Source organism: Giraffa tippelskirchi, chromosome 7 (assembly GCF_054371585.1).
Source record: "Giraffa tippelskirchi isolate mGirTip1 chromosome 7, T2T-mGirTip1v1.2.pri, whole genome shotgun sequence".
In the NCBI taxonomy this organism is placed as follows: domain Eukaryota; kingdom Metazoa; phylum Chordata; class Mammalia; order Artiodactyla; family Giraffidae; genus Giraffa; species Giraffa tippelskirchi.
Genome location: NC_137281.1, coordinates 16,538,681 through 16,565,494, shown reverse-complemented (window position 1 = coordinate 16,565,494; position 26,814 = coordinate 16,538,681). Strand labels below are relative to the sequence as shown.

The following is a 26,814-nucleotide window of genomic DNA, read 5'->3' as shown; positions in this document are numbered from 1 at the left end:
ACAACACGTTCTGCCTCTCAGCCTGAGACTTCCAGAGATGTTAGAGCCACCCCCCCACCCCCCGCCCCTGCCCCAGGGACCCAGAACTAGGGTGCGTGGGGATGGAGCGGGGAGCGAGTGAGGCGGCCACCCCCAGCCCCTCCAGGAAGGAGCTCGTGGAACCCAGGCGTCAGGCCGCCCAGTTCGAGCTGTGGTGACAAGGGCCCTTTGTGCCCCCCTCCCCCGGGGGCAGGGAGGAGCTGGGCCCTGGAGGCAGGCGGCCCCTGGCACCCGGGGGGAGGGGAGGGGCTGGCGAGTGGGGGCCTAGACCCTGGGAGGCCAGGGGACTGCGAGCAGGGCCGGCAGAGCAGAGGGTGCAGAAGCAAGAGCATCAAGTGAGTACTGCAGCTGAGAGGGCTGGGGACGAGGAGGAGAGCAGAGGACCCGGGTTGAGAGCATGGGGCAGGGTCGCCCAGGGCGCGTGCAACGCAGGGCATTCTGGGCCATGGATGGTGGCTGTGAGCTGCCACTAATTTAGGATGGGGGAGGGTGCTGCTCAGGACCGCGCTGGGCGTGGGCTGGGATCATGGCACGGACAGTGACAGGGCTTTGGGAGGAAACCACAGAGAGAGAGAGAATGAGGCACCCTCCTCAGCACCCCTCCAGTAGAGATTCTGCTCTAGGACTCCCACGTTTGTGGCAGTTGGGGTGGAAGTGGTCCAGGGCCAGGTGAAGAGTAAAAGGATGCCCAAGTGATCACAGGTCTGTATCCTGCCGTCTGGGAGGGGATGGGGGTGGGGGTGTTGAGTGGACAAGTCCCAGCACTGAGCACACGACAGCGGCGTGTGTGTACAGGCGCGTGCACCTCTCTGAGTGAGCCTTAATCCACATCATTGTTTCTTAATCTTTTTTATAACATCTCACTAAGGAAACCTTTCAGACTTGCTTTTCCTAAACCCACTTCCCCCATGAAATCTTAAGATAATGGATGGACTGTTTGTGTTTATGTACCACAGCCCTTTAGAGAGCCACAAACCATCATAATAACTCAGGCTTTTCTGGACCCCATCCCCAAGAACCAGTTTTCATCCTTATTCAGAATGCATGGTCTATATGCTTGGTTCATCAGTCTGGGCCCGTGGCCCTCACCTGTGTCTACCTGTGTCTACCCTGCCGTACCTCCCTGTGGCAGGTACAAAGATGGCATCTGCCGTGTGTTCTTCGGCATGGGTCTGGGTGGGTCTTGCCACAGCCACACCTCCATGTGTGTGCCGGTCTGAGTGCCTTTGGGAGCATGGCACGCAGTGTGTGTGCCTGATGGCCATGCCTGTACCTGTCCAGGTGTGTGGTGGGTAGGAGGGTGCAGGTGTGTGTGAGTGTCTGCTGCACATGGGACCCAGTGCCTGTTGGTGTGTGCAGGGTCCTGAGCAGGGCTTCTGTTGGGGTAAGCTGGCTCCTTCTGGTTTTGTCCAGATCTGTAACATTTCATACTAGCATTTGCATGTGTCTGACTGTGTGCGTCTGTCCATGGGAAGACAGTGTCAGAGGCCACAAAAGCAGCCACTTGGAAACCCTGGCTCCAACCTGAGGTGACCCACAGAGCAGCCGGGTACCGGGCACTCACTAACCCCAGTCCCTGGTCCTTCCTGGCTCCACTCAGAGCCTGGACAGGCGTTCCCAGCTCTTCTCTCGACCCCACCTACCTCAGAAGCCCCCGAGGACGAGGACGAGGCGCCCTTACCCTGAGGGAACAGGCCTCTTTTGTAACTGGGCTCTGGCCCCTGGAGGGTGAGGACACCAGGGCCCGTCTGTGGGGCGGAGAGGGCGGCAGGAATTCCCGCGGCATGTTGGGAATGCTGATGCTGTGAAACCCGGTCATTGATGGGGTTGGGTCCCTGCCTGCCACCCCCAGGCCTCAGCCATGGGACAAGTGCTCCCTTGCCCCATTCACATCCCTCGCCTCCCCCCACCCCAAAGCTCTGCTGCTCCCCTTTGCTTCCCTGGAGTTCTCCTCCATCGTGGCTTGCCACAGGAGGTGACCACAGAGTAGCTTTGAGGCTGTGTGGGAGGGTCTCAAACATCCAGAGGCCACGGGCAACAGAGACTGTGTGGGCAGCCTGACAACGGCCACGACTCATGGTGGATCCTGTGTGCGGGGGTGGGGTTTGTTCGGGCCCCCACCTCCTCACACCTGTCTGACTCTTGCTCCAGGTTGGCCGGCTGACAGCTGCAAGTGGGACCAGAAGGCATTCCCAACTCAGGGAGACGGAGGTGAGGGGGGAGGGTTCCAACTTCCCTTCCTCCTGGTTTTTCCTGCTTCCTCTTGCTCATCCAAACTTGTCTCTATCCTTACGTTCTGGAGATCCCCCAGGGCATGATGGTGATGAAGATAATTATTAGCACATCATTAACCATGTAGATACCATCACCGACTCAATGGACATGAATCTGAGCAAACTGCGGGAAACAGTGAAGGATAGGGAAGCCTAGCGTGCTGCAGTCCATGGGGTCGCAAAGAGTTGGACATGACTTAGCAACTGAATAACAACAAACCCACGTCGAGTCAGGACAGTTTGATGGTGAAGTCTGCAACCCTGGACAGGCAGACAGGGCTTGAATCCTAGCTCTGCCGCTTGCCAGTTGTGTGACCTTGGGCAAGTTACTCAGTCTCTTTGAAGCTCAGCTACAAACACAGGATAATAATTGTACCTACCTCAAATGAATTTGTATAGTAGAGTACCATGGGTGGTAAATGGTTGATGCCATAGATGTGTCTGTGATCATAAATACTAATAGCAGCAGTGGCTAACATCTGAATGGGCTGCTTCCTAAAATCTTACCAGAAGTCTTCCTTTTCACTTCCCCTGACCTTGAACCCTCTCCTTTCCCCTCTCTCCAGCTCTGCTCACTTGCTGTACAAAATGATATTCCTCACAGCGCTGTCTCTGTTTTGGATTATGATTTCAGGTAATAATGCCTGGGAGTCTGAGGGTCCATGGGTCCTGGCCCCTGAGCAGGCTAGGGTCCCTGGACCCCTCAGGCAGTGGGAGGTGATGGGAGTGGGGGTTGGGGGCACCCCGGCAAGGATGTGTCTCTCAGCCTCAGCGGTCCTGCTCACCCACAGCCTCTCGTGGAGGTCAGTGGGGCGCCTGGATGCCATCGTCCATCTCGGCCTTTGAGGGCACGTGCGTCTCCATCCCCTGCCGCTTCAGCTTCCCCGATGAGCTGCGGCCAGCTGTTGTGCACGGCGTCTGGTACTTCAATAGCCCCTACCCAAAAAACTACCCACCAGTGGTCTTCAAGTCACGCACGCAGGTGGTGCACGAGAGCTTCCAGGGACGCAGCCGCCTCCTGGGGGACCTGGGCCTGCGCAACTGCACACTCCTGCTCAGCAACCTCAGCCCTGAGCTGGGCGGCAAATACTACTTCCGAGGGGACCTGGGAGGCTACAACCAGTACACCTTCTCCGAGCATAGCGTCCTGGACATCATCAGTGAGTCTCGGGGGGCTGTACGGGGGGCAGGGAGCATGGGAAACAGGAAGTCCTCCCAGTGCCCTTCTGGGCAGGTCTGGTCGGCAGGACCAAGGACTTACTGGTTTGGCTGGAGGGAGGGGTGCCAAGCCTCCAGCTCACATGACCAGGCAGATGATAGAAAGGGGCAAAGCAGGGCCCCAAGTTGTCTTGTCCTCCCCAGAGGAAAGCAGTGCTCTTACTCTTCAGAGAGACCCGGGAGAAAGGGAGTGGGGCCCGGGGGTTGGGGTAAGGCCTCTGCATCTCTGTGTTAGCTGAGTAGCTGGGCTACTGTAGGCAAGTTGCTGAAATTCTCTGGGCCTTGTTATCCTCTTCTGTAAAATGGGGATAAGAACAGCACTTAAACTTCAATGAGGGAATAGTTGTCAAGTGCGTAAAGCAGTGCCTGGCACAATGAGCCCAGCTCGAGCTAAATGGTGTAGCATCAGGCAGTCTGAGTTTTTGTTGTTTTGTTTCATTTTGGGCCATGCCAAGTGGCATGGGGGATCCTAGTTCCCTGACCAGGGATCAAACCGGTATCCCTTGCAGTGGAAGCTTGGAGTCCTAACCACTTACTGGCCAGGGAATTCTCTGAATTTTCAAGGGGAACCAGAGCTGTGTATTTTTCTGTGTATTTTCAGCATAGGCTGCTACTTCAGATATATATATATATTTTAATGTCTTAAGTTTACGCCAAATAAAATGCAGCTCTGGGCCAGTTTGGGCAGACTAGGTCCACTGCCTCATTTCTGAGAGGCCCTGAGAGGCATGGAACCCTTAGATTCAGGTTCCCCATCAGCTCTGAGACCATGTGAGGAGCCAAATTACAGCCCTGCTGCAGAAAGAGACCCTGCCCCCAACTCCAAACCAGCACAGACAGACAGACACAGCTCCAGGACACATCACACACACACACACACACACACACACACACACACACACACACACACACACAGGTGGAAGGTAAAGCAAAGCAAACATGGAAAGGAGAAAAGTTTCTTGAGGAATATAATATATTGTCTGGGGCACGGAGCTTCCCAGGTTGCAAAGTTGGTAAAGAACCTGTTTGTCAATGAAGGAAGATGCAAGAGATTCAGGTTCCATCCCTGGGTTGGGAAGATCTCCTGGAGGAGGAGATGGCAACCCACTGCTGTATTGTTGCCTGGAAAATTCCATGGACAGAGGAGCCTAGTGGGCTACATAGTCCATGGACTTGCAAAGAGTTGAACGTGACTGAGCACCGCACACATAGGGCACAGATGATGAAGCCAGAGCAACAGGGTTTGAAGCTCAGTTTTATCTGGTACTAGCTGTGGCCTCAGCTTCCTCATCTGTAAAATGAGCAAAATAACATTACCCACCCTCTAGTTTCAGCATGGCTGGAAGGATTGGCAAGTCAAACACCAGTGAAGTAGTCAGAGCACTATATTGTTGTTTCCATTATTATTACATCCCTCGTTGGATCTGCGGAGGGCTTCTGGGTGAATGGTACCCAGGAGAAGAGAAGGTTGTGGGGAACTCTGCCTCCAAGGGCTTGGAGGGAACCAGGCGCCAGGAATGGAGTCCGACAGCGGCCTGCGGATGAGGGATGGCTGGTGGGCAATGCTGCTTCCTCACCCTCCATCTCCCGGGCTCACGTAGACACCCCCAACATCGTGGTCCCCCCGGAGGTGATGGCCGGCACAGAAGTGGAGGTCAGCTGCATGGTGCCTGACAACTGCCCGGAGCTGCACCCAGAGCTGAGCTGGCTGGGCCACGAGGGGCTCGGGGAGCCGACTGTGCTGGGGCGGCTGCGCGAGGAGGAGGGTACCTGGGTGCAGGTGTCGCTGCTGCACTTTGTGCCCACCAGGGAGACCAACGGCCACCGGCTGGGCTGCCAGGCCTCGTTCCCCAACACCACCCTGCAGTTCGAGGGCTACGCCAGCCTAGACATCAAGTGTGAGCCTGGGTGCGGGCCGGGGGCGGTGCGGGCCGGGCCGAGGGCGGGGCGGGGGTCGGGGGCGGGGCCAGGACTGGGGGCGTGGCCTGCTCAGGTGCCTGCTGAGGTCCTGTGTCCTCCCACCGCGCCGCAGACCCCCCGGTGATCGTGGAGATAAACTCCACTGTCGAGGCCATCGAGAGCTCCCACGTCAGCCTGTTCTGCGGGGCCGACAGCAACCCGCCGCCGCTGCTGACCTGGATGCGAGATGGCACGGTGCTCCGGGAGGCCGTGGCCGAGAGCCTGTCCCTGGAGCTGGAAGAAGTGACCCCGGCCGAAGACGGCGTCTACCTCTGCCTGGCTGAAAACACCTACGGCCAGGATAACCGCACCGTGGGGCTCAGCGTCATGTGTGAGTCGCCGCCCTGTGCGCCCCACACATCGGGCACTGGGGGAAACAACCTCGCCCAGGGCAGAGCTGGGGGGCTGGGGCTGGGGGTAGCGGTGATGATCAGGTCCTTGCCTGCAGTTGAGATGAAGATGGAGAGGAAGTTTCAGGTTAAGGAGTTCTTCATTCTTGAACACCTACTGGGCACCAATCTCCCGGCTAGGAGGAGATGGAGATAGGAAGAGAGTCAGAGGCAGTCCTTGATCACTCAGGAAAGCCTGTTAAATTCAGTTTCCTGGGGCGTAGAGCTGGGCTTGGCCTCAGGAATGTGAATTTTATTATTACATTTTTTATAGTATCTGTTTATTTGGCTGCATCATGTGAGCCTAAAATCTTAGGGGCTTCCCAGGTGGCTCAGTCGTAAGAAATCTGCCTGCCAATGCAGGAGACGTAGGTTTGATCTCTAAGTTGGGAAGGTTCCCTGGAGAAGGAAACCCACTCCAGTTCCTGCCAGGAGAATCCCACAAACAGAGGAACCTGGTAGGCTATAGTCCATGGGGTCACAAAGAGTCAGACACGACTGAACACACACATGTGGGATCTTAGTTCCACAACCAGGGATCAAACCCATGTCCTTTGCATTGCAAGGCGGATTCTTATCCAGTGGATCAGCAGGGAAGCCCTGGAATCTGCATTTGAAAATGAGCCCTATTACAGTTCCAATGGGAGGGTTGAGGGGAACCCAAGCCTGATCCAGCCCCTGTGGGCACCCTGGAGCATTATGGGGCTTCAGGGGGAGAGGGCGGGTCAAACAGGATTTTTGGCTAGGAGCCAAGGAGAGGTCATTCATTCATTCATTCATTCACTCACAAATATTTATTGAGGCAAAGTGCCCAGGACTGGGGATAATAAAAATGACAGCGCCATGCAGAGTTTGATTTACTCAGCAGTTTCTGAGTGCCCTATGCAAATGGTCTTTCCCTAGACATCCCCTGGCTGACTGCCTCCTCCTGGCCCCCTTCTAGTCTCACGGGAGCCTTCCCTCATCATCCTAGTTAAAGCCATAACTACCCTGATTTCCCACCCCACCTTTATTTTTCTCCAAAGCGCTCCTCCCCATCTTGCCAACTATATACTTGATTTCCTTATACAGCATCTGTCTACATGGACAGAGATCTTCATCTGCCTTGTTCAGGCTAAAGCAGTGCGTGTCATAGTCTGTTCTCAGTGACCCCTATGAAGTTGGAAATATTATTAAGCCTAGTAACCAGATTTTAAAAATGGGGCCCCGAAGGGTTAAGACATAGGTCCACACACAGCTGGGAAGGGATACAGCTGGGACTCAGACACAAGCACCGTGTCTGCAGAGTCTCTGTCTTTGTAAACGAGACAGCCAGGCCTGGGGTTACCTGGGCTGTCCTGAGGTGATGTGTTCCAATTGGGGTGTTAGGGTCACATTTAGGGGTGAGAGTTGACTGGCAGAAGAGGCCCCCCTGGCTTCTGACCACTGGCCCCCTGTCCTGCCCCCTAGATGCACCCTGGAAGCCGACAGTGAACGGGACAGTGGTGGCCGTGGAGGGCGAGACAGTCTCCATCTTGTGCTCCACACAGAGCAACCCGGATCCTATTCTCACCATCTTCAAGGAGAAGCAGATTCTGGCCACGGTTATCTACGAGAGTGAGCTGCAGCTGGAGCTGCCTGCCGTCACACCCGAGGACGACGGAGAGTACTGGTGTGTGGCTGAGAACCAGTACGGCCAGAGGGCCACTGCCTTCAACCTGTCTGTGGAGTGTGAGTACCCTACTTCGACCCTCTGCCCCTGATGAGAGCAGGTGGGCTTGATTCCTGCCTACCCACCCCTGCGGTGGAGCTCAACAGGGGACACTCAGCATCCCAACCAAGGGTCAGCTTTGCTCCAGCAGATGTGGGTGGGGAAGCTGAATTCACAGCAAGAAAAGGCCCACCTAAGGGACTTCCCTGGCAATCCAGTGGTTAAGACTCCACACTTCCAATTCAGGGGCATGGGTTCGATCCCTGGTTGGGGAACTAAGATCTCACATGCAGTGCGGATTGGCCAAAAAAAAGAAAAGTCCCACCTGAGAACATAATATTCCCACACCCTGGGATGGGTTTTTGAGCAAGGATATTTCTGAATCCTGTAGCCACTGCTTCTTTGAAGTGTAGAAGTGTTAGTCCCTCAGTCGTGTCTAGCTCTTGGTGACCCCATGGACTGTAGCCCACCAGGCTCCTCTGTCCATGGGATTTCCCAGGCAAGAGTACCAGAGTGGGTTTCCATTCCCTTCTCCAGAGGATTTTCCTGACCCAGAGGTTGAACTCCCACACTGCAGGCAGATTCTTTACTGTCTCAGCCACCAGGGAAGCACACAGGCACTAACTAAAACAAAAACCGCAACCTCTAACCCTGTGGAGCATCGCTAGGGACCAGGCACTGCTGGAAGCTCTTGACAGGAACCTACTCTTTCACCTTTTTGACATCCCAGTAAGGGAGGTTCTCTTACTGTCCCCAGTTTCCAGAGAAGGAAACTGAGGCCCTTAGGGGTTATGTCACTCACCCCAGGTCACCCAGGCAGAACTGAGATTCAGATGCAGCAGTCTGGTTCCACTCTTCTGTACTGCCCAAAGCTGACCTCATCCTGTGTTATGACATCAGAATACATTGATCAAGCCGTTGTTATGTGCATGAGCTATGTGGCTCAGTGGGAGGTGGGGAATAGGACCAAGAGGACACCAAACACGTTAACAGATAAAGCACAGCTGGAGAGATGAGATGGATGCAGATAAAAAGCTAACTGTCTTGGCAATAGAGCTCACTGTTCCACTGCCAAACCAGTGCCCTTCCTGACCTCCCTTCTCTGGACAGCACTGCCAACACCCCACTCCCACCCCAGCCATCATTCAGGTCATAGCTCCCAAGTCATGGTTTCCACTTCCCCTCCTCCAGCACCTCCTTCTGGAATGTCACCTCCATATTTCCATTCTCTCTGCTTCCTCCCCAACCCCACCCTGGCCTCTGGCACTTGTCTCCAAAGTCACCACTTCCAGACCCACTTATTCCACCTACTGTGGTCCCCACCACACAAGTTTGTCAGAAGGTATTGAGCGCAGTCCATACTCAACAGTCTGCAAGTGGCCACAGTCAGTTGTTGTTCAGTTGCTAAGTCGAGTCTGACTCTGCAACCCCATGGACTGCAGCACTCGAGGCTTCCCTGTCCTTCACTAACTTCTGGAGTTTGCTCAAGCTCAAGTCCATTGAGTCAGTGATGCCATCCAACCATCTCATCCTCTGTTGCCCCCTTCTCCACCTGCCTTCCATCTTTCCCAGCATCAGGGTCTTTTCCAATGAGTCAGCTCTTCACATCAGGTGGCCAAAGTATTGAAGCTTCAGCTTCAGCATCAGTCCTTCCAGTGTATATTCAGGATTGATTTCCTTTAGGATTGACTGATTTGATCTCCTTGCAGTCCAAGGGACTCTTAAGAGTCTTCTCCGGCACCACATTTCCAAAGAATCAGTTCTTTGGTGCTCAGCCTTCTTTATGGTTCAACTCTCACATCCATACATGACTACTGGAAAACCCATAGCTTTGACTATGGCTTTGTTGGCAAAGTGGAGACAGACTATTCCAGGGCAAGGTGATGGCTGTCACTGCTCTGCTGACCTTTCATCTTGGGGACATCTTTCCTCCCAGTTTGCTCCCTCCTAGCATCAGTCGTGATCATGCGTATGTGTATACTCTGCCTTCTTCATACATGCCCCTCCTTCTTCCTCTTGCTTTTCCCCATTACATCTACTTCCCAAATCAGAGCTTCTTAGGTGTAAGAGTCAGAGAACCCCCTGAGAACCTGATGGAAGCCCCTCAACGTACACACAACTCCACCTCGTGTACATTTTCAGTCACAGACCATCCTGTCCCATGGACTGTAGCCCATCAGGCTCATCTGTCCATGGAATTCTGCAGACAAGAATACTGGAGTGGGCTGCCATTTCCTTCTCCAGGGGATCTTCCCAACAGGGTTCAAATCCTGGTCTCCTGCATTGCAGGCAAATTCTCTACCACCTGAGCCACTAGGGAAGCCCAGTAAGAGTGCAGCAAGAAACAACACTGAAGGGCCTACCCTGAACCAGGATTGCATCCCCAGCACGTGTTATTGTGGTGGCCTCTTTCTTTTTTAATTTTCCAATGTGTTTTTTTTATTGTTGTAAAAGTCACATAATATAAAACACACTATCTTAACCATATTTAACTGTACATCTCGGTGGCACTAAGTACATTCATACTGTTGTGCAACTCTCACCATCACCCATCTCCCCAGTTTTTCACCTTCCTAAACTGAAGCTCTGTCCCCATTAAACACTAAGTCCCCACCCCCCTCCCTGGTCACCTCTGAAGCAGCTGCGCATTATCATCATCTCCCTTCGCTGGGGAGAAACTGCAGGACAGAATCCCCCAAGGCCATGCAGCTGGGAGCTGGCCAGTGTCAAGATTCTTCTGGACCCTGTCTGTCCAGTTCGTAAACATCTGACTGCTTCACCTCCCCTGAAGTCCCTGGTACCCAAGAACTCAAGGCCTTCAATGTGCCCGGAGGCAACGAGCAGCCGTGCCTCCACCTCCACCCATGCTGAGCCCGTCGCTGGGCCCCGAGGTCTGGGTCACAGTGCTTGCACTCTGGAAGTCCAGCCTCAGGCTGCTGGGCAGAACCATCCCTCAGTCCCCTCTCTGTCCCTGAAGTCTGTGTCCCCTAGTACTGGGTCTTCCAGACTCGCCTACAATGGTGGGTGTTCCTGAGGAGGAGGTCCCAACAGGGGACCTGCAGGGGGCTCACCCTCACTGAGATCTTGTGACAAGCAGGTCCGAGCCCTTTGCACATATTGATCTGTTTCGTTCTCACAACGATGCAACTGGGGGTAGGGATGGCTCATCACCCCAGTTTGATATGAAGAAGTGGAAGTGTTACTGGTGTCCAGCACCCGACAGAGCTGAATGGACTTGGGTCTGAATCCACGCTCTGTTTCCATCTTGCTATATGATCCCAGAGGAGTGACTTCACCTTTGCTGAGCTCTGATTCTCTTCTCTGAAAAATGGGTGTGACAGTATCTTACACTAAGGCTATTATGGTGAGAGCCCACAGTGCCTGACAGGAGCCCATGTGCCCTGTGAGTCTTAGACACCCTCTTAGTTTCCCACTCATCTCCCTGAACTCCTGGCTGGATAGCCGCTGCCTTCCTGCTACGAGGCATTGCTCACGTGCGCCCTCTTCTGGAATGGTTTGATGTGCATGTGTGCGTGCTCAGTCGCTTTATCTAATCCTAAATCCCTAGGTGGGACGTTAAGCTTTCTTTTCAACACACTCACGCTCCCACTTCAGAGTGTATTCTCCATAGCCCCTGGCGAGTCAAGCACCCGTTAACCCTGTTTGCACAGATGAGAAGTCCATTTTGCAGGTCCAGGAAGCTGAGTGGCCTGGTTTGGGCCACCAGCCAGTAGATGGCAGAGCTGGAATTCAAGGCAAAGCTGTCCCCCACCCCCCCAAACCTCCCATCTTTTGTGGGACCTGGGGTTTGTCTAGTGTTAGTCAGGTTTTCACAGGTCTCAGGGCTGCCGGCAACTCTGCAAAGATGCTGAGCACACAGCAGGGTGTCAGCATTCCCGCAGCCCTGTCACAGCTGTACTAGCGGTATAGTCTAGAATGAAAAGGTTTTTACTTTTTAAAATAATCACTGTCAGTTCAGGTTGGTCATTACTAATTTACTCTGTGGTGTGTTAATTCGTTAATACTATAGTAAGCATCGGGCCTCCCTGGTGGCTAAGTGGCAAAGAATCTGCTTGCTAATGCAGGGGACGAGGGTTCAATCCCTGGGTTGGAAAGATCCCCTGGAGAAGGAAGTGGAAACCCCCTCCAATATTCTTGCCTGGGAAATCCCGTGGAGGGGGGAGACGGGCAGGCGTGCTATAGTCCACGGGATCCCAAAAGAGTTGGACATGACTTAATAATTAAACAACAACCTAGCAAGCATATACATGTCTGCCTAAACAGAATTTGGACTATTTAACTTTTAATTTACTAGACTTAGAGTTACATACTCATTCCAAATGGAATGATCCCTATTGCAAATACCCAAGTCTCATGGCTCCCTGCCCCATCACTGTTACCTGCGTATTCTTTTTGGCTGGAACTTGAAAATAAGTGAAGTGAAAATAAGTGAAGTTATTAATAAACAACTCTTTGCAGTCCATGGGGTCTCAAAGAGTCGGACACGACTGAGCCACAACAAAGGTGGGCCAAGGATCTTTTGTTCATATGGAAGTGAGGTTTACTCAGGACTGAGAACCAAAGGTCAGTCTAGAGTGAGCAGAGGCAAGTGCCAAACTCTTGGAAGGAAAGAGAACATAGGTTAAAAAGCAACATTCAATGTTCTATTATAATTTCATATTGGAAAATGAAAGAGAAAAAAGCATCCCAGTAACATTTTTGTAATTCAAATGGCAGCAAAGTTTAACAAAATTATCTTGGGTGGAGGGTGGTGTTTGGTGCATCCTGTGAGGGAGGGAGGGTCAGGACGCAGGGTCTCCAGGGAGTGAGTGGGGGCATCTGCAGGATGGTCTGGAGGTGGAGCTGGCTGAACTCAGTCGCTCATCCCATGAGTCTTCCCAGAGCTCCTGCCAGGTGAAAGGGATGTTCTGGAAACATTCCTGGCAGTCCAGTGGTTAGACTCTGAGCTTCTAGTGCAAGGGGCCTGGGTTTGATCCCTGGTCAGGGGATCAAGATCCCGCATGCTTTTCAGTGTGGCAAAAAGAGCAAAAAGAAAGGTATATTCTAACAGTAGGGACAGAGTGGAGACAGAGAAAGCACTTGTCTGGATGGAAATAAGAGAGCAGTCACATCAGTATGTAACCCGGGTAAGAGGTAAGTGCTGAGGAGCAAACCCAAGTGAACGGTTAGTGCAGCGAGGTGCCGCTTACATGATGTGGTCAGAGAAAGAGCGTGGTCTGCACAGAAGCTGCCTGGAGTGAGGATGTGAGCTTGGCAGGTGTCAGGGAAGTGCTCCAGGCTGAGGGAGAAATGGAAGACATCCGGGTGTGGTAAGAGTATGAGAAACAGCAAGGAGGCCGGTGTGGCTGGAAGGGAGTGAGCCAAGGTGAAAGCAGGAGATTTGAGTGTGGCCAAGTCCTGCAGGGCCTTGCAGAGCAAGGCAAAGAATTGGGGTTTTATTCTAAGTGACGCGGGGAGCAGATGGAGGGGGTGAATTTAAGCAGAGAGTGCCGTGATCTGATTTATTTATATTATAACTATCACTTTTAAAGATTTTATTTCAGGTTTTTTGTTTAAATTGTATTTGTTTTTGGTTGTACTGGGTCTTAGTTGCTGCTCGGGCTTTTCCCTAGTTGCGGTGCGTGGTCTTCTCATGGTGGTGGCTTCTCTTGTTGCGGGAGCACAGGCTCTAGAGTGCGCAGGCTTCAGTAGCTGCAGCACGTGAGATTTGCAGTTACAGTTTCCGGGCTCTAGAGCATACAGTAGTTGTGGCGCACAGGCTTAGTTCCTCCATGGCACTTGGGGTCTTCCCAGGTGAGGGATCGAACCCATGTTTCCTGTGTTGGCAGGTGGATTCTTTACCACTGAGCCACCAGGGAAGCCCCTCGTGTTTTTAAAATATATATTTATTTATTTGGCTGCGCCAGGTCTTGGTTGCAACGCTTGAGATCTTCACCGCGGCATGTGAGATGTTTTCGTTGCAGCACGTGGGACCTAGCTCCCTGAGCAGGGATTGAACCTGGCCTCCTGCATTGTGAGTGCAGAGTCTTAGCCACTGGACCACCAGGGAAGTTCCTATGATCTAATTTATATTTTACAAGGTGAGCAGCATTAGAGAGGGCATTAGAGAGAGTGTGGGGTGTCCCCGGTGACTCAGTGGTAAAGAATCTGCTGGCAATGCAAAAAATGCAGGAGACACAGGTTCAGTCCCTGGGTCGGGAAGATCCCCTGGAGGAGGGCACGGCTATCCAGTCCAGGATTCTTGCCTGGAGAATCCCATGGACAGAGGAGCCTGGCGGGCTTCAGTCCACGGGGTTGCGAAGAGTCGGACACGACTGAAGTGACTGAGCGAGCACACACAAGAGAGAGTGCAGGGGGCACAGGCAGCTCATCTCAGCCCAGAAGCCCCCAGGGCCCCATCTCCAGCCTACTGAGTCTTGGTCTCACCCCTACAGTCGCCCCTGTGATCCTCTTGGAGTCCCACTGTGCGGCAGCCCGCGACACGGTGCAGTGCCTGTGCGTGGTGAAAGCCAACCCAGAGCCGTCCGTGGCCTTCGAGCTGCCCCTGCGCAATGTGACCGTGAATGAGACAGAGCGCGAGTTCGTGTACTCAGAGCGCAGCGGCCTCCTGCTCACCAGCATCCTGACGCTGCGGGGGCAGGCCCAGGCCCCACCCCGGGTCATCTGCACCTCCCACAACCTCTACGGCACCAAGAGTCTGGAGCTGCCCTTCCAGGGAGCCCGTGAGTGAAGTGGCCTGGGGCTGGGAGTCAAGGGACAGATGGGACCCCCGTTGGATCTAAGCTCCCCTCCCCGAGGCTGATTATCGGCCGCCGAGCGATGGTCCGGCTATGCTGTTGATCGAATGGTCAAGAGGTGCTTTCCGGCCGGTTAGGAGAGGCTGCCCCAAGCTTGCTGACACTTTGCGGGCCCCTCCAACAGCTCAACTAGCCAGTCAATGCAAGGGTGTGCCTGCTGTGTAAATACGTTCACTCCCACCCCTGCCCCAGCCCGTCTCCTAAGAACTCTGATGTCCTCACTCCCACTAGCAGCCCTGAGGGCGCCTGGGTCTTCTCTTTCCTCAGACCGGCTCATGTGGGCCAAGATCGGGCCTGTGGGAGCCGTGGTGGCCTTTGCCATCCTAATCGCCATCGTCTGCTACATCACCCAGACGCGCAGAAAGTGAGTGGCCTACAGGGACTGAGCTGGAGTGTGATGGGGTGGGAGGTGCAGGGAGCCTCCAAGGGCAGGGCGGGGGCAGACCAGTTGGAGGCTGGGCGTGGGTAAGGGAGGGCGGATTCTGCTGTGAGAATTCAGCTGGGTGCAGGACAGTGGGCTCCAGCTAACAGGAGCCGCTGTGGTCGGGTCACAGATGTCGGTGCCTGGACGGGACCCTTCCCACCAGTCATCACAGGTGCCCCATCTCTGCTGTCACCTCCTGCCCCTCCCTTGTGATGTGGAGAGCCAGTGCCCTGGCTTGCGGCCACAGCATCAGTCACAGTGGGTTCCAGAAACTCCAACTACTACACATAATCTTTGGTATAAATAAATGCTCCCCAGTCCCAAGTCACACCTGCCTGCTGCTAGTTCTCTAACTTGTGTTAGACACACATCAGCTCTCCTGACAAGGAATTAATCTCCCCATTTTTCATGCTGGCAGCCAGGGGGTACAGATGGCCCCAGAGAACCCAGAGGAGCCAGGCAGGGGTCCTGAAGGTGGCAGAAATTAGGGTCCAAACGTGGCTCGTCTTCAGCCGTGAAGCAGGAGAGGGATGGGCTAGGATGGATGGGAAGAGGCTGCTCACCAAAGCGGCCGCCCATCCCGTCTTAGAGAGGGGTGGGAGCAGCTCTGGTGTCCTTTGGGCCAAACTCCTAAGGTAGAGGAGATTACAGATAGGCAGGGGAGTAAGGGATCTGAAAGTCGCACTGGGGCTGACATGTCCTGCCTTGCAGAAAGAACGTGACGGAAAGCCCCAGCTTCTCGGGGGGGGACAATCCCCCTGTCGTGTTCAGCAGCGACTTCCGCATCTCCGGGGCACCGGAGAAATATGAGGTGAGGCCAGAGCCCCGTGGTGCCAAGCTGGCTGGAGATCCTGGGTGCCGGGGACACTGAAGGTCTGGGAGGGGCCTGGGAGGCCCTGGGCAGAGGGGGCGCTGGCCCCAAAGAAAGGGAGGAAAGGATCTGCTGAGACTGGATTGGCCCTGGGCCGGGACAGGGCTCTCAGGCTGAGGCTGTGAGCAGGGCTGTGGAGTTCAGGGCCCACGAGAAGCCCTGACCCTCCCCGCCTGGGTCTGTGACTGCATTTCCTTCTCCAATAGTCCAGAGAGGTCTCTACCCTGGCATGAGCACCCCAGGAGGTAGGTTCCGGGGGCCTCAGTGTGCCCACCTCTGGGCCCGTGTTGGGCCTCGGGGTTGGCGTGCATGTGTGTGCGTCCCTGTCAGGCGTCCAGGTTGGTCCCCAGTTCAGTGTGGCCTTGCCCAGCACCCCCTGGCCTTGTCTATTCTGTCCCACTACTGCTCCCGTCTGTCTGTCTGTGGCCACTGTCCTGTGTGTGTGTGTGTGTGTGTGTCTGAAGGTGGGAGGTCAAGGATGGCAGGTGTGATGGGGAAGCTGAAGTTGCATCTGGAGGATGTCCCAGATTGAGGAGGGACCACACCAGACCCGAAACTGCTGAGCCAGGCACTTACAACGATTGGGAAAAGTGGGCTCCTAACCAGGTGGCTTCCATCTAGAAAGGCGTTATGGGTTGAATTGGGTGCCCCCCAAATTCCCAGGTTGAGGAAGGTTTCTTGGAGACAATGAATTTGTGGGCAGCTTTCAAGCTTAGCAGCAAGGAGGTTGTTTTGTGTAGGGGGCACTGGTGAGGGCAGGGCTCCTAAGGGCGAACCAGGACCATGGAGTCAGCTGGGTGGGTGGTCCTTGAGGAAGGAGGCTCACACGGGACTTTGCTCTAGAGCCACGGGGGTGCCAGCGACCCCAGCATCTGCAGCTGGGAAAGGTGGGACAGGACTGCTTAATGGGTTGGCTCCCTTGTAGAGTGAGAGGCGCCTGGGATCAGAGAGGAGGCTGCTGGGTCTTCGGGGAGAACCCCCGGAGCTGGACCTGAGCTATTCTCACTCGGACCTGGGAAAACGACCCACCAAGGACAGCTATACCCTGACGGAGGAGCTAGCCGAGTATGCTGAAATCCGCGTCAAGTGAGGGAGCCGGGGCCCGCCTGTGCGGTCACCCAACCCCTCCAAGACCCTCGCTGGCCCCCACTGGCTGCGGGCTCCCTTCCTCCCCAAAGTCGTGGGGGCTGGGGCAGGGAAAGGCCCAGGCCGGTGACGGAGAGCTCTAGGGGCCTGGCCTTCCTCTCCTTCCCAGCTGCCCCTGCCCCGGCAGCACCCCATTTCCACCCTGTGGCTTCCCTCTAACCTCCTTTAACCTCATCTGTCTGGAGGGGAGCTCCGTCTGTCCATGTTATTTATTGCTACCCTCTGCCTGGTCTCCTGCCCCCACAACTGGCCCCAGGACCTGTACGTAGGGATGTGAAATAAATGCCCTGAAGCCAAATACCCGCCTAGTTCCTGATGATTTCTGACCCATCCTTGGGAAGCCTACCACCCACCTCCTTGCCCTTCCCCCGGGTCCTCAGGGATTCTAGCCCGGCATCCAGGTCAGCCATTCTTAAGTTGTTTCTGCTCTGATCTGGCAGCTGTGGGCTGGGTCTGGCCCACGGGAGGTCATGTTTGACTGCAGGGTGATTTCACCTAACAACCCTCATTCCTGCTTGTGCCACAGTCAGAGTGACCAAGAGCCCTAGGCTCGCACTTCCGCAAAGCCATGTCTCACTGACAGAGATGGCGGCTGCTTCAGCCTGGCTTCTGATTTGCCACAGTGCCCACCATTCCCTATTGTCCTCCACCTGGCTGGCCTCACTCACTGACTTTACCCCCCTGCCCCCGGTGGGTCACAGGGGGTCCCCGGGTCTCAGTGTTTCCTGAGCCTGTGTCAGCTTGACTGCCATGCCTCACATTTATGCTGCATTCTGCAGCTTCAATCTTTCTTTTTTTCTTTTTAAATGAAGTATTTAGTTTGGTTGCACCATGTCATTTCTGAGATCTTAGTTTTCTCTACCAGGGATCAAATTCTAGCCCTGGAAGTGAAAGCCCTGTGTCTTAACCACTGGACCACCAGGGAATTCTCAATCTTTCAAACCTCATTTGATTCAAGAAATATCCATCAGGCACCAACTGTGTATTGAACCCCTCTAGGAAGCTCGGGCTATCCTGGAAAGGGACCCCCCCCCCCACCTCTTGCAGGACAACCCTGTGAGAGCTCTGGGGCTCTGAGAAGCCCCATGATTTTTCCCAGGGTCCCAGAGCCAGGATATGGCATGGCCAGACCCTGGACTCAAATCTTCTTGAAGTTAAAGAAGGCCAGACTCTCTGGCATGAATTGGTATCAACAACTAACATATTTGCTGAGTGCTTGCTACGTGCCCCATGATTCTACCTGGTTTACATGAATTAATCTCTGTCCATCTTCCCTGATGATTCTGACAATGGTTCTCCAAGTAGGGTCCTGGCACTACCAACATCAGCCTCACCTGGGCACTTGTCAAAAAGGTAGATTCTCAGGCTATACCCAGGCCTAGCAGTCTGTGTTTTCATGACTCTTCCTGGTGGAGAAGGTCATGGCAACCCACGCCAGTGTTCCTGCTTGCCAGTGTTCCTGCTTGGAGAATCCATGAACAGAGGAGCCTGGTGGGCTACAGTCCATGGAGCTGCAAAGAGTCCGACATGACTGAGTGATTCAGCATGCACATGCATGCCTGGTGATTCTTGTGAACTGACCTGGAGAATCTGGAGGAGCCGAGGCGACACGGCTTCCCCAAGGGCCCCCAGCTGAGGACTGTGCAGCACTGACTTGAGCACCCACCTGGGGCCTGGCCCTGGAACACCTCCCCACCTGCACTGACCACTGTGCAACACTGCCGTTTCGGTGAGAAGCAGCAGGAGCTTGTGAGTCTGAAGTTGCCAAAGGGGCGGTAAGAACAGAGCTGCAGACCTATGGGGGATTCGGGTGATTCCTGAGGAAAGTGGTTGTGCCCTGGTTTTTTTTTTGGAGAAGGTGGGGGATACAACAGAGACCAAAGTCAGGGTCTAGAGGCAGAAATAACCAAACTGTGTTGAGTGGGAAGGGGACAAGGCTACTTTAGCTGGAATGGGTTGTCCCCGTGCAGGAGAAAGGCAGAGAGGCGGGTGGTAGCGGGGCGGGACCCCACGCTGAGGCCTGCCCCTTCCTCCCGACACTGGCAGTCACTGAGGGAGAAGGACGTTAAGTAAAGGACCTCAGCCAGAACACCTGGCTGCTACATGCGACACCTGCTCCCAACAGGGAAGGCTGGTAGTGCCTAGAACGAAAGGAGACTTAGGGTCTCGGGGTCGGGGAAGTGTCTCTATGGAAGGAATGCCACTCAGGGATGTCCTGTGTGAAGTCCCCAAGTGGAAACACGTTTGGCAAAGTTCCAGGAGCTGAACCGAAGCCAGAGAGGGTGGCAGAGAACAGCAGAGGCTTCATGGCAGCCCCACTAGACGTTCTGACCAGCTCTCCTGTGCATGTGCAGGAACCTGCCCTGACACACCTGTCCCCTGACAACAGCCCCTGGCTCCAGCAGGTCTGGCCGGGGAGGAATGCCCCTAAGGACTTCGCCCTGAGAGGCAGAGCAATGTCAACAATTGGAGTCATCGGAGTAACCCTGTGCTGCCTGAGATGCAGCCAGAGCACCACCCGGGTGAGCTGGGTGTCCCCGGGAGCCGTGTGGAGGGACTTTCAGGTGAACAGTCATATTTCACTTAGTCTGTGTCCGAGCAAAAGGAAACTAGCACGCCAAATGTGATTGTTTTTAAATTTTTCAAAAAACTTTTTGCTTTATACTGCAGTGGAGCGGATGAACAATGTTGGGAAAGTTTCAGGTGAACAGTGAAGGGACTCAGTCACACATATACATGTATCCATTCTCCCCCAAACCCCCTTTTCATTCAGCTGCCACATAACATTGAGCAGAGTCCCATGTGCTATACACTAGGTCCTTATTGGTTGTCCACTTCGAATACAGCAGAGTGTACGTGTCCATCCCCAAAGGAATATTTAGAAGTGTGATTTTTTTCTTTTTTGCTAAAAGCTGAGGAAGAAGTAAGTTAAAAAATCAATCAAGTGAATTGATCTCAAGAAACATATGAAATAAAAATACTTCAGGTGGTTCACAGACAGGACAAAAGTCCTAAAGGTCACAGGCAAACCATTAAAGTTTGGGTTACAGTGATGTGATCTGACACAGAGACCATCTCTTAGAAGGGGCTAACATTTAGTGATGACACTCAACTCAGCTATCACACTCTGCCCAGTGCCTGGACCCCTCAGAATTCACCTGTTTCATCAACACAAGGTTACTGAGCACTTACTTGTGCCAAGCCTGTGCTGGACTCTAGGGCTGCTGCACAGACCAAAAGACCCACACTCTGGCTGCTGGGACTGACGTCAAGTGGAAGAGATAGACAAAGACCAGATAAACGTGTGGTCAGACAGTGAGTGGGCTAAGAAGGAAGCTAAGAGAGATAGAAGGACAGTATGTGCCTGCAAGTCTGCTGATTTAGAAAGTGGCCAACTGAGTAGAGACCGGAAGGAAGGGAGGGAGGGAAGGAGCTCGGTCAATTTCTAGGAAATGTGGGTCCAGGGAAAGCCGAGATCAGGTGCAGATGCTCAGCACAGGAATGTACTTGCGGTGGTCATGGAACAAGAAGGAAACCAACCAGCATGCATGGAGTGGTGTGTAGGAGCCTGAGCTGCTGCCCAAGGGAGCCAGATCACAGCAGGGCTTTAGGTCAGGACTTGGACTTTGAGTGAACTGGGGAGCTACTGGAGACTTACACGCAGAGGAGTGTTATGCAGCAGTTTTGGTAACACTGCCGGCAACTGTGTAGACAGTGAGCACAGGGGATCATCAGGCCAGGGGCTCCAGAGGGCATGACTCCTGTCCAAGAGAGAGGGGAAGCAGGGGGTGAGAGAGAAGAGAGTCAGGATCTGTTCTGGAGGGGGCCCTAAGGAGAGCAGCTGATACGGAGGGGAAGGAAGAGATGCTGGCTGCTTCCTTAGATGCTGGAGAGGCCGAGAGGAGCTAGCTTGGGGGAGAACACAGCACTCAGTATGTTCAAGGACAGGCAAGGATGACAGGACTCCTCTCTTGGGACATTTCAAGCTGAGGAAGAGTCAGCACCCATGACACAGTGACTCACAGCCGGGGACACACGCAGAAGAGTTTTGGCTGGGCTGGGTAGGTCTCACAGCTGTACCTGTCGCGAGGGAGGGGCCACTTGCTGAAGGAGGGGCAGGGTACCAGGGCATGTCAACAAGGACCACTTTGTCCCTCCCCTCTCACCAAACTCCTGGATCATTCCTGATTGAGAAAAGCCATCCCTGAACATCTCTCTTGGACAGGAGTCATGGCCTCCGGAGCCCCTGGCCTGATGATCCCCTGTGCTCACTATCTACACAGCTGCCAGCAGGGTTTCCCACCTTATCTTGAGAACTAGTGCCTGGGGCAGGCAGCTCCATATACCCAACAAAGAAAGGGCTCCAGGCTACGTGCTGGCTACTCCCCTGGGGGTGCGGGGAGGAACCCCACAGCTCTGCCCAGGAAGAGCCACGCCTCCTTCTTTCCCCACCTTCCTCACTCTGCAAAACATGACCCCTAATATAAATTGGACTTCAAAATTAATTTCTTTTTGCTCCAGGAAAGTTTTTTAAGAGAATGAAAGGACAAACTATAGACTAGGAGAAAATAGTTCAAGCCACTTAACCTGACAAAGAACTCATGTCTAGAATGAGCATATAAAGAACTCTCAAAACTCAACATTCAGAAACACCAAAAATTGAACAACTAAAAGATGAGCAAAAAAAAGATGGGCAAAAGGCAAGAAGAGACATTTCACTGAAGATGGTATATGGATAGAAAATAATCATATAGAAAGTTGTTTAACATCATTAACCTTTAGAGAAATTCAAGTTAAGATCACAATGAATTATCATTCTCACACATCTATTAGACAGCTAAAATACAAAATAGTGGCAACAACTAATGTTAGAAAGGATGTGTAGTAATGAAAGCATTTATACATTGCTAGTGGGAATGTAAAATTGTCCAGCCACTTTGAAAAACAGTCTCAAGACAGTTTCTCAAAAGGTTAAACCTAGAATTCCAGTCTGCCTCTGAAATTCTATTCCTAAGGTATATACCCAAGAGAAATGAAAACACATCCACCCAAAAGTTTGAACACAACTGTTGATAGTTCATTATTCATAAAAACCAAAACATGGGAACAACCCAAATGTCTATCAAATGATGAATGAATAAAGATACGGTATATCCATACAATGAAATACCACTCATTGACAATAAAAAGAAATGGAGCACTGTACAGATCCTGTAAAATGATGAACTTAAAAACAGTAAGTGAAAGAAGTCAATCACAAAAAAGCTACATATTGTATGATTCCACTGCTATGAAATGACCAGGAAAAGAAAATCTGTAGAGACAGAAAGTAGATTTCGTTGTCGCCTAGGGCTGGGGTGCGGGTGTCAAGAGGAAACAGGGGGTGACTGCTAATGGTCATGAGTTTCTTTCTGGGGTGATGAGATGATCTAAAACTGGCTGTGGTGATGGTTTGCACAATGCTGTGAATACACTTAAAACCATTGACGGGTACATTTTAAGTAGGTGGATTGTATGGGTAATTAGGAAATGGGCAAAAGACATGAAAAGATACTTCACCAAAGAGGATACACAAATGGCAAATAAGCCCATGAACAGATGTTCAGCACCACTAGCCATTAGTGAAATGCAAATCAAGACTGTGCAAATCACTGCATACCAATGAAACAACTAAAATTAAAAATAATAATGATAGTAACTGCTGGTGAGGATGCAGTGAAACTGGATCATTCATACATGGCTGGTGGGAATGTAAAATGGTACAGCCACTCTTGAAAAATTAATGAAATAATCCTACCATATGACTTGGCAATTGCACTTCTAGGCATTGATGCCCAATAAATAAAAATTCATGTCTACACCAAAACCTGTACACAGTTGTTCAAAGCACCCTTATTTGTAATAGCCCCAAACTGGAAATAATCTACATGTGCCTCAATACTAAATGGTTCAACAATTGTGATACATTTATGTGCTACACAGTACAGTGTACGTAATACATTCCATTGCTACATAGTACTCTGTGGATGTATCACAACTCCCTGGGATACATCCAACAATTGTGATACATCCAGGAGTACTATGTAGCAACAGAATGAGGTATGAGACAGACATCAACTTGGAAAATTCTGAAGGGCATTATACTGAGCTTAAAAAACAAAACAAAAAAACAGTCCAAGGATTTCCCTTGTGGTCCAGTAGTAAGACACTGCACTCCCAATACAAGGAGCCCGGGTTTGATCCCTGGTCAAGGAACTAGATCCCCACACGATGCAACTAAGAGTTACCATGGTGCAACTAAAGATCTAGCATGCCCAAACTAAGACCCAGTGCAGACAAATAAATAAATATAAAAAAAATCCTAACGGGTCATGTACCATATGACTCCTTTATGTACTGTTATCGAAATGACAAAATGATAGAGATGGAGAACAGATTACTGGTTAGAGATAGTGGAGGAAAGGGAGGTGGGTGTGACTACAAAGGTGATCTTGGCGATAATTCTGTATGTGACTACAAGGGTGATCTTGGTGATAATTCTGTATCTTGTCTGCAATGGTTATGTACATCTAGATACGAGATAAAAAGACAGAACCACACACAGGTTGTACTATACCTAATTATGTAAGAAGTAACCATCGGAGGAAACTCATCACAGGGCACAGCAGACTTTTCTATCTTTGTCACTTCCTTTGAGTCTATAATTATTTCAAAATAAAAAGTTAAAAAAAAAAAACAACCCAGTGATCTCAGTAGGGGACTCCCAGGCCAGGGGACAAGATCCCAGAAGTCTTCAGCAGGGGACTGACTGGGGATGTATATTCTGGCTCACCAGCTAGGAGTGTCTTCTGGCATAGCTCCAGGCATTGCTGATGGTCACAGGAAGAAATCAGTCAGGGAGTTCAAGGGCTGCACGGAGGAGGCAGGGCTAGGGAAGCAGGACTCACGAGAACACAGCTCTGGAGCCTTCACATCTTTTCTTCCAAAGAGGTAGGTGGTCTCTGTTTTGGGGTGACTTGGCTTGACTGTCCCCTACCTTGCCCCAGAAGCTGTGAAGCCAGGCACCTGGGAGGATCACTGTGAGGCCAGGGCTCCTTCCCCGGCTGGCCGTGTACCCCTATCTGCCCTGAACAAGGGGGACAAGAGCGCCTTTCTCAAAGGGTTAAGTGAGGTCACACACGCACTGCACTCAGCTGCCTATGACATACGTACGACATGTGATAAGCACCTGGTGAACAGACTTGGGTTCAAATCCCAGTCCTGCCACCTGTCAGCTGTGAGCTGTCCCTTAGTTTCCCCTCTAAGGGTGGTGCAGACATGGGTTGTCCTGACTTCCTGAGTGTGCTGTGAGCAATCAGGAGCATGCAAAGCACTTTGCACGGTGGCAGTCATGAAATGAGCATCACTCTATAAAAGTGAGCTGTCGTTATTGCCGACAGTCCCTTGCTTGGCCTGACAGGTACTCCATGGTGACATCACGTCACACATACCTCTGGCTGCTCATCTCTAGCCTGATTTTGAGAGAGAGGCCCTCTGAGACCAAATTGTGCTTCCCCACCTGGGTCCCAGAGACGAGGTTCCAGGCAGACCAAGCTCTGGGGTGGGAGTGGGGTCTCTGGCTACTGTCCTGCCTGTGAGCTGGGGCTGTCACCTCACTTCCAGGAAGCACTGTTGACCAATTATGATACAATATATTAAGTAATAGTTACATAATCACAATAGTAAAAGATGTTATCAGTTTTCACAATCAATAGCCAGACAAAAAAATAAAAGAAAATTACAATCACAAGCTATAATGGGAACATGATTAACCTAACAGTATAAGATAATTACATACAATTTTGGGGGGGTCAAGCAGAGTGATGTGGTAAGCGGAAGTGCATATGTGCATATGTTTTCATCTGCTCAGCCAGTCTGTCTTTTGATTGTGCATTTAATCCATTTACATTCAAGGTAATTATCGACATGCATAATCCTGTGCTCAGTCGCTTCAGTCGTGTCCGACTCTGTGCGACCCCACAGACGGCAGCCCACCAGGCTCCGCCGTCCCTGGGATTCTCCAGGCAAGAATACTGGAGTGGGTTGCCATTTCCTTCTCCAGTGCATGAAAGGGAAAAGTGAAAGTGAAGTCGCTCAGTCGTGTCCGACTCTTAGCGACCCCATGGACTGCAGCCTACCAGGCTCCTCCGTCCATGGGATTTTCCAGGCAAGAGTACTGGAGTGGGGTGCCATTGCCTTTTCCGATGCATAATCCTACCACTTTCTTAATTGTTTTGGGTTCATTTTCTCTAGGTAGGGCTTTTTATTCTCTTGTTTCCTACCTAGAGAAGTTCCTTTAGCATTTGTTGTAAAGTTGGTTTGGTGGTGATGAATTGTCTTAACTTTTGCTTGTCTGGAAAGCTTTCGATTTCTCCATCAAATCTGAAGGATAGTCTTGCTGGGTAGAGTATTCTTAGTTGTAGGTTCTTCCCTTTCATCACTAAATGTATCATGCCATTCCCTTTTGGTCTGTAGAGTTTCTGTTGAGAAATCAGCTGATAGCTTGATGGGAGTTCCCTTAAATGTTGTTTGTCATATTTCCCTTGTTGCTTTTAATATTTTATCTCTGTCTTTAATCTTTCTCTCAGTTTGATTACTCTATGCCTCAGTGTGTTCTTCTTTGGGTTTATCCTGCCTGGGACGCTGCACTTCCTCTACTTGGTTGATTATTTCCTTCCCCATGTTAGGAATATTTTCAGTTATTATCTCTTCAAATATTTTCCCAGGTCCTTTCTGTCTCTCTTCTCCTTCTGGGACCCCTATAGTGCAAATGTTCATGCCTTTAATGTTGTCCCAGAAGTCCCTTAGGCTGTCTTCATTTCTTTTCATTCTTTTTTCTATATTCTGTTCTGTGGCAGTGATTTCCACCATTGTGTCCTCCAAGTCATTTATCCATGCTTCTGTCTCAGTTATTCTGCTATGGATTCCTTCTAGTGTTTTATTCATCTGTTTGTTTGTTCTTTAGTTCTTCTAGGTCCTTGGTAACCAATTCTTACATCTTCTCAATCTTTGCCTCCATTCTTTTTCTTAGATCCTGAATCATATGCACTATCATTATTCTGAATTCTTTTTCTGGAAAGTTGCCTATCTCCACTTCATTTAGTTGTTTTTCTGGGGGGTTATCTTGTCCCTTCATCTGGGACATAACTTTCTGCATTTTCATGCTGATTAACTTTCTGTAATGTGGTTTTATTTTAGTTGCTGTGGGATTGTGGTTTTTCTTCCTCCTTCTGTCTGCCCTCTCATGGAGGAGGCTAAGAGGCTTTTATAAGCTTCCTGATGGGAGGGATTGGTGGTGGGAAAAACTGGGTCTTGCTCTGGTGGGCAGGGCCTTGCTCAGTAAAGCTTTAATACAATTATCTGCTGATAATTGGATTGGGCTCCCTCCCTGGTAGTTTTTAGCCTAAGGTGACTCACCCCTCAGGCCAAACATCCAGCTTACCTTGGATCATCAATAAAGCAGTTCCAGAAAAACATCTATTTCTGCTTTATTGATTATGCCAAAGCCTTTGCCGGTGTAGATCACAACAAACTGTGGAAAATTCTTCAAGATGGGAATACCAGACCACCTGACCTGCCTCCTGAGAAATTTGTATGCATGTCAAGAAGCAACAGTTAGAACCATATCTATGGATATGGAATAACAAAATGGTTCCAAACTGGGAAAGGAGCACATCAAGGCTGTATATTGTCACCCTGCTTATTTAATTCATATGCAGAGTACATCATGAGAAACGCTGGGCTGGATGAAGCACAAGCTGGAATCAAGATTGCCAGGAGAAATATGAACAAACTCAGATACGCAGATGACACCACCCTTATGGCAGAAAGTGAAGAGGAACACTTAAGTGAAGAGCCTCTTGATGAAAGTGAAAGAGGAGAGTCAAAAAGCTGGCTTAAAACTCAGCATTCAAAAAACTAAGATCATGGCATCCAGTCCCATCACTT

At 51.6% G+C, this 26,814-nt stretch overlaps 1 protein-coding gene and 1 long non-coding RNA gene across 4 annotated transcripts; one reads left to right on the top strand and one right to left on the bottom strand.

The window, feature by feature from the left end:
* Positions 1-321: 321 nt before the first annotated feature.
* Positions 322-17,125, top strand: MAG (myelin associated glycoprotein). Of its 3 annotated transcripts, XM_081516886.1 has the most exons (12): positions 322-374; positions 2,191-2,250; positions 2,879-2,946; positions 3,104-3,472; positions 5,132-5,428; positions 5,563-5,820; positions 7,328-7,588; positions 14,024-14,311; positions 14,654-14,750; positions 15,522-15,621; positions 15,888-15,926; positions 16,607-17,125. In XM_081516886.1, exons 3-11 carry the CDS (start codon positions 2,901-2,903, stop codon positions 15,912-15,914), a joined length of 1,743 nt encoding a protein of 580 aa, XP_081373012.1. In that variant the 5' UTR covers positions 322-374; positions 2,191-2,250; positions 2,879-2,900; the 3' UTR covers positions 15,915-15,926; positions 16,607-17,125. The 3 variants fall into 3 exon arrangements, with proteins under 3 accessions (XP_081373012.1, XP_081373011.1, XP_081373013.1); XM_081516885.1 differs by lacking the exon at positions 15,888-15,926; XM_081516887.1 differs by lacking the exon at positions 15,888-15,926 and having other exon boundaries at positions 15,522-15,632; positions 16,578-17,125.
* Positions 4,898-23,955, bottom strand: LOC145515780 (uncharacterized). The gene is made up of 5 exons (XR_014061001.1): positions 23,660-23,955; positions 23,444-23,525; positions 8,371-8,451; positions 5,666-5,931; positions 4,898-5,065 (listed from the first exon to the last, which is right to left on the bottom strand). It is a non-coding gene; the product is annotated as an uncharacterized LOC145515780 (long non-coding RNA).
* Positions 23,956-26,814: the final 2,859 nt, after the last annotated feature.

Bases quoted from the DNA above. Each gene is read 5' to 3' on its own strand.
- MAG (XM_081516885.1), top strand. From the start codon at position 2,901: ATGATATTCCTCACAGCGCTGTCTCTGTTTTGGATTATGATTTCAG. The intron at 3,473-5,131 runs GTGAGTCTCGGG...GGGCTCACGTAG, and splicing joins TAGCGTCCTGGACATCATCA to ACACCCCCAACATCGTGGTC. The intron at 15,622-16,606 runs GTGAGGCCAGAG...GCTCCCTTGTAG, and splicing joins GGGCACCGGAGAAATATGAG to AGTGAGAGGCGCCTGGGATC.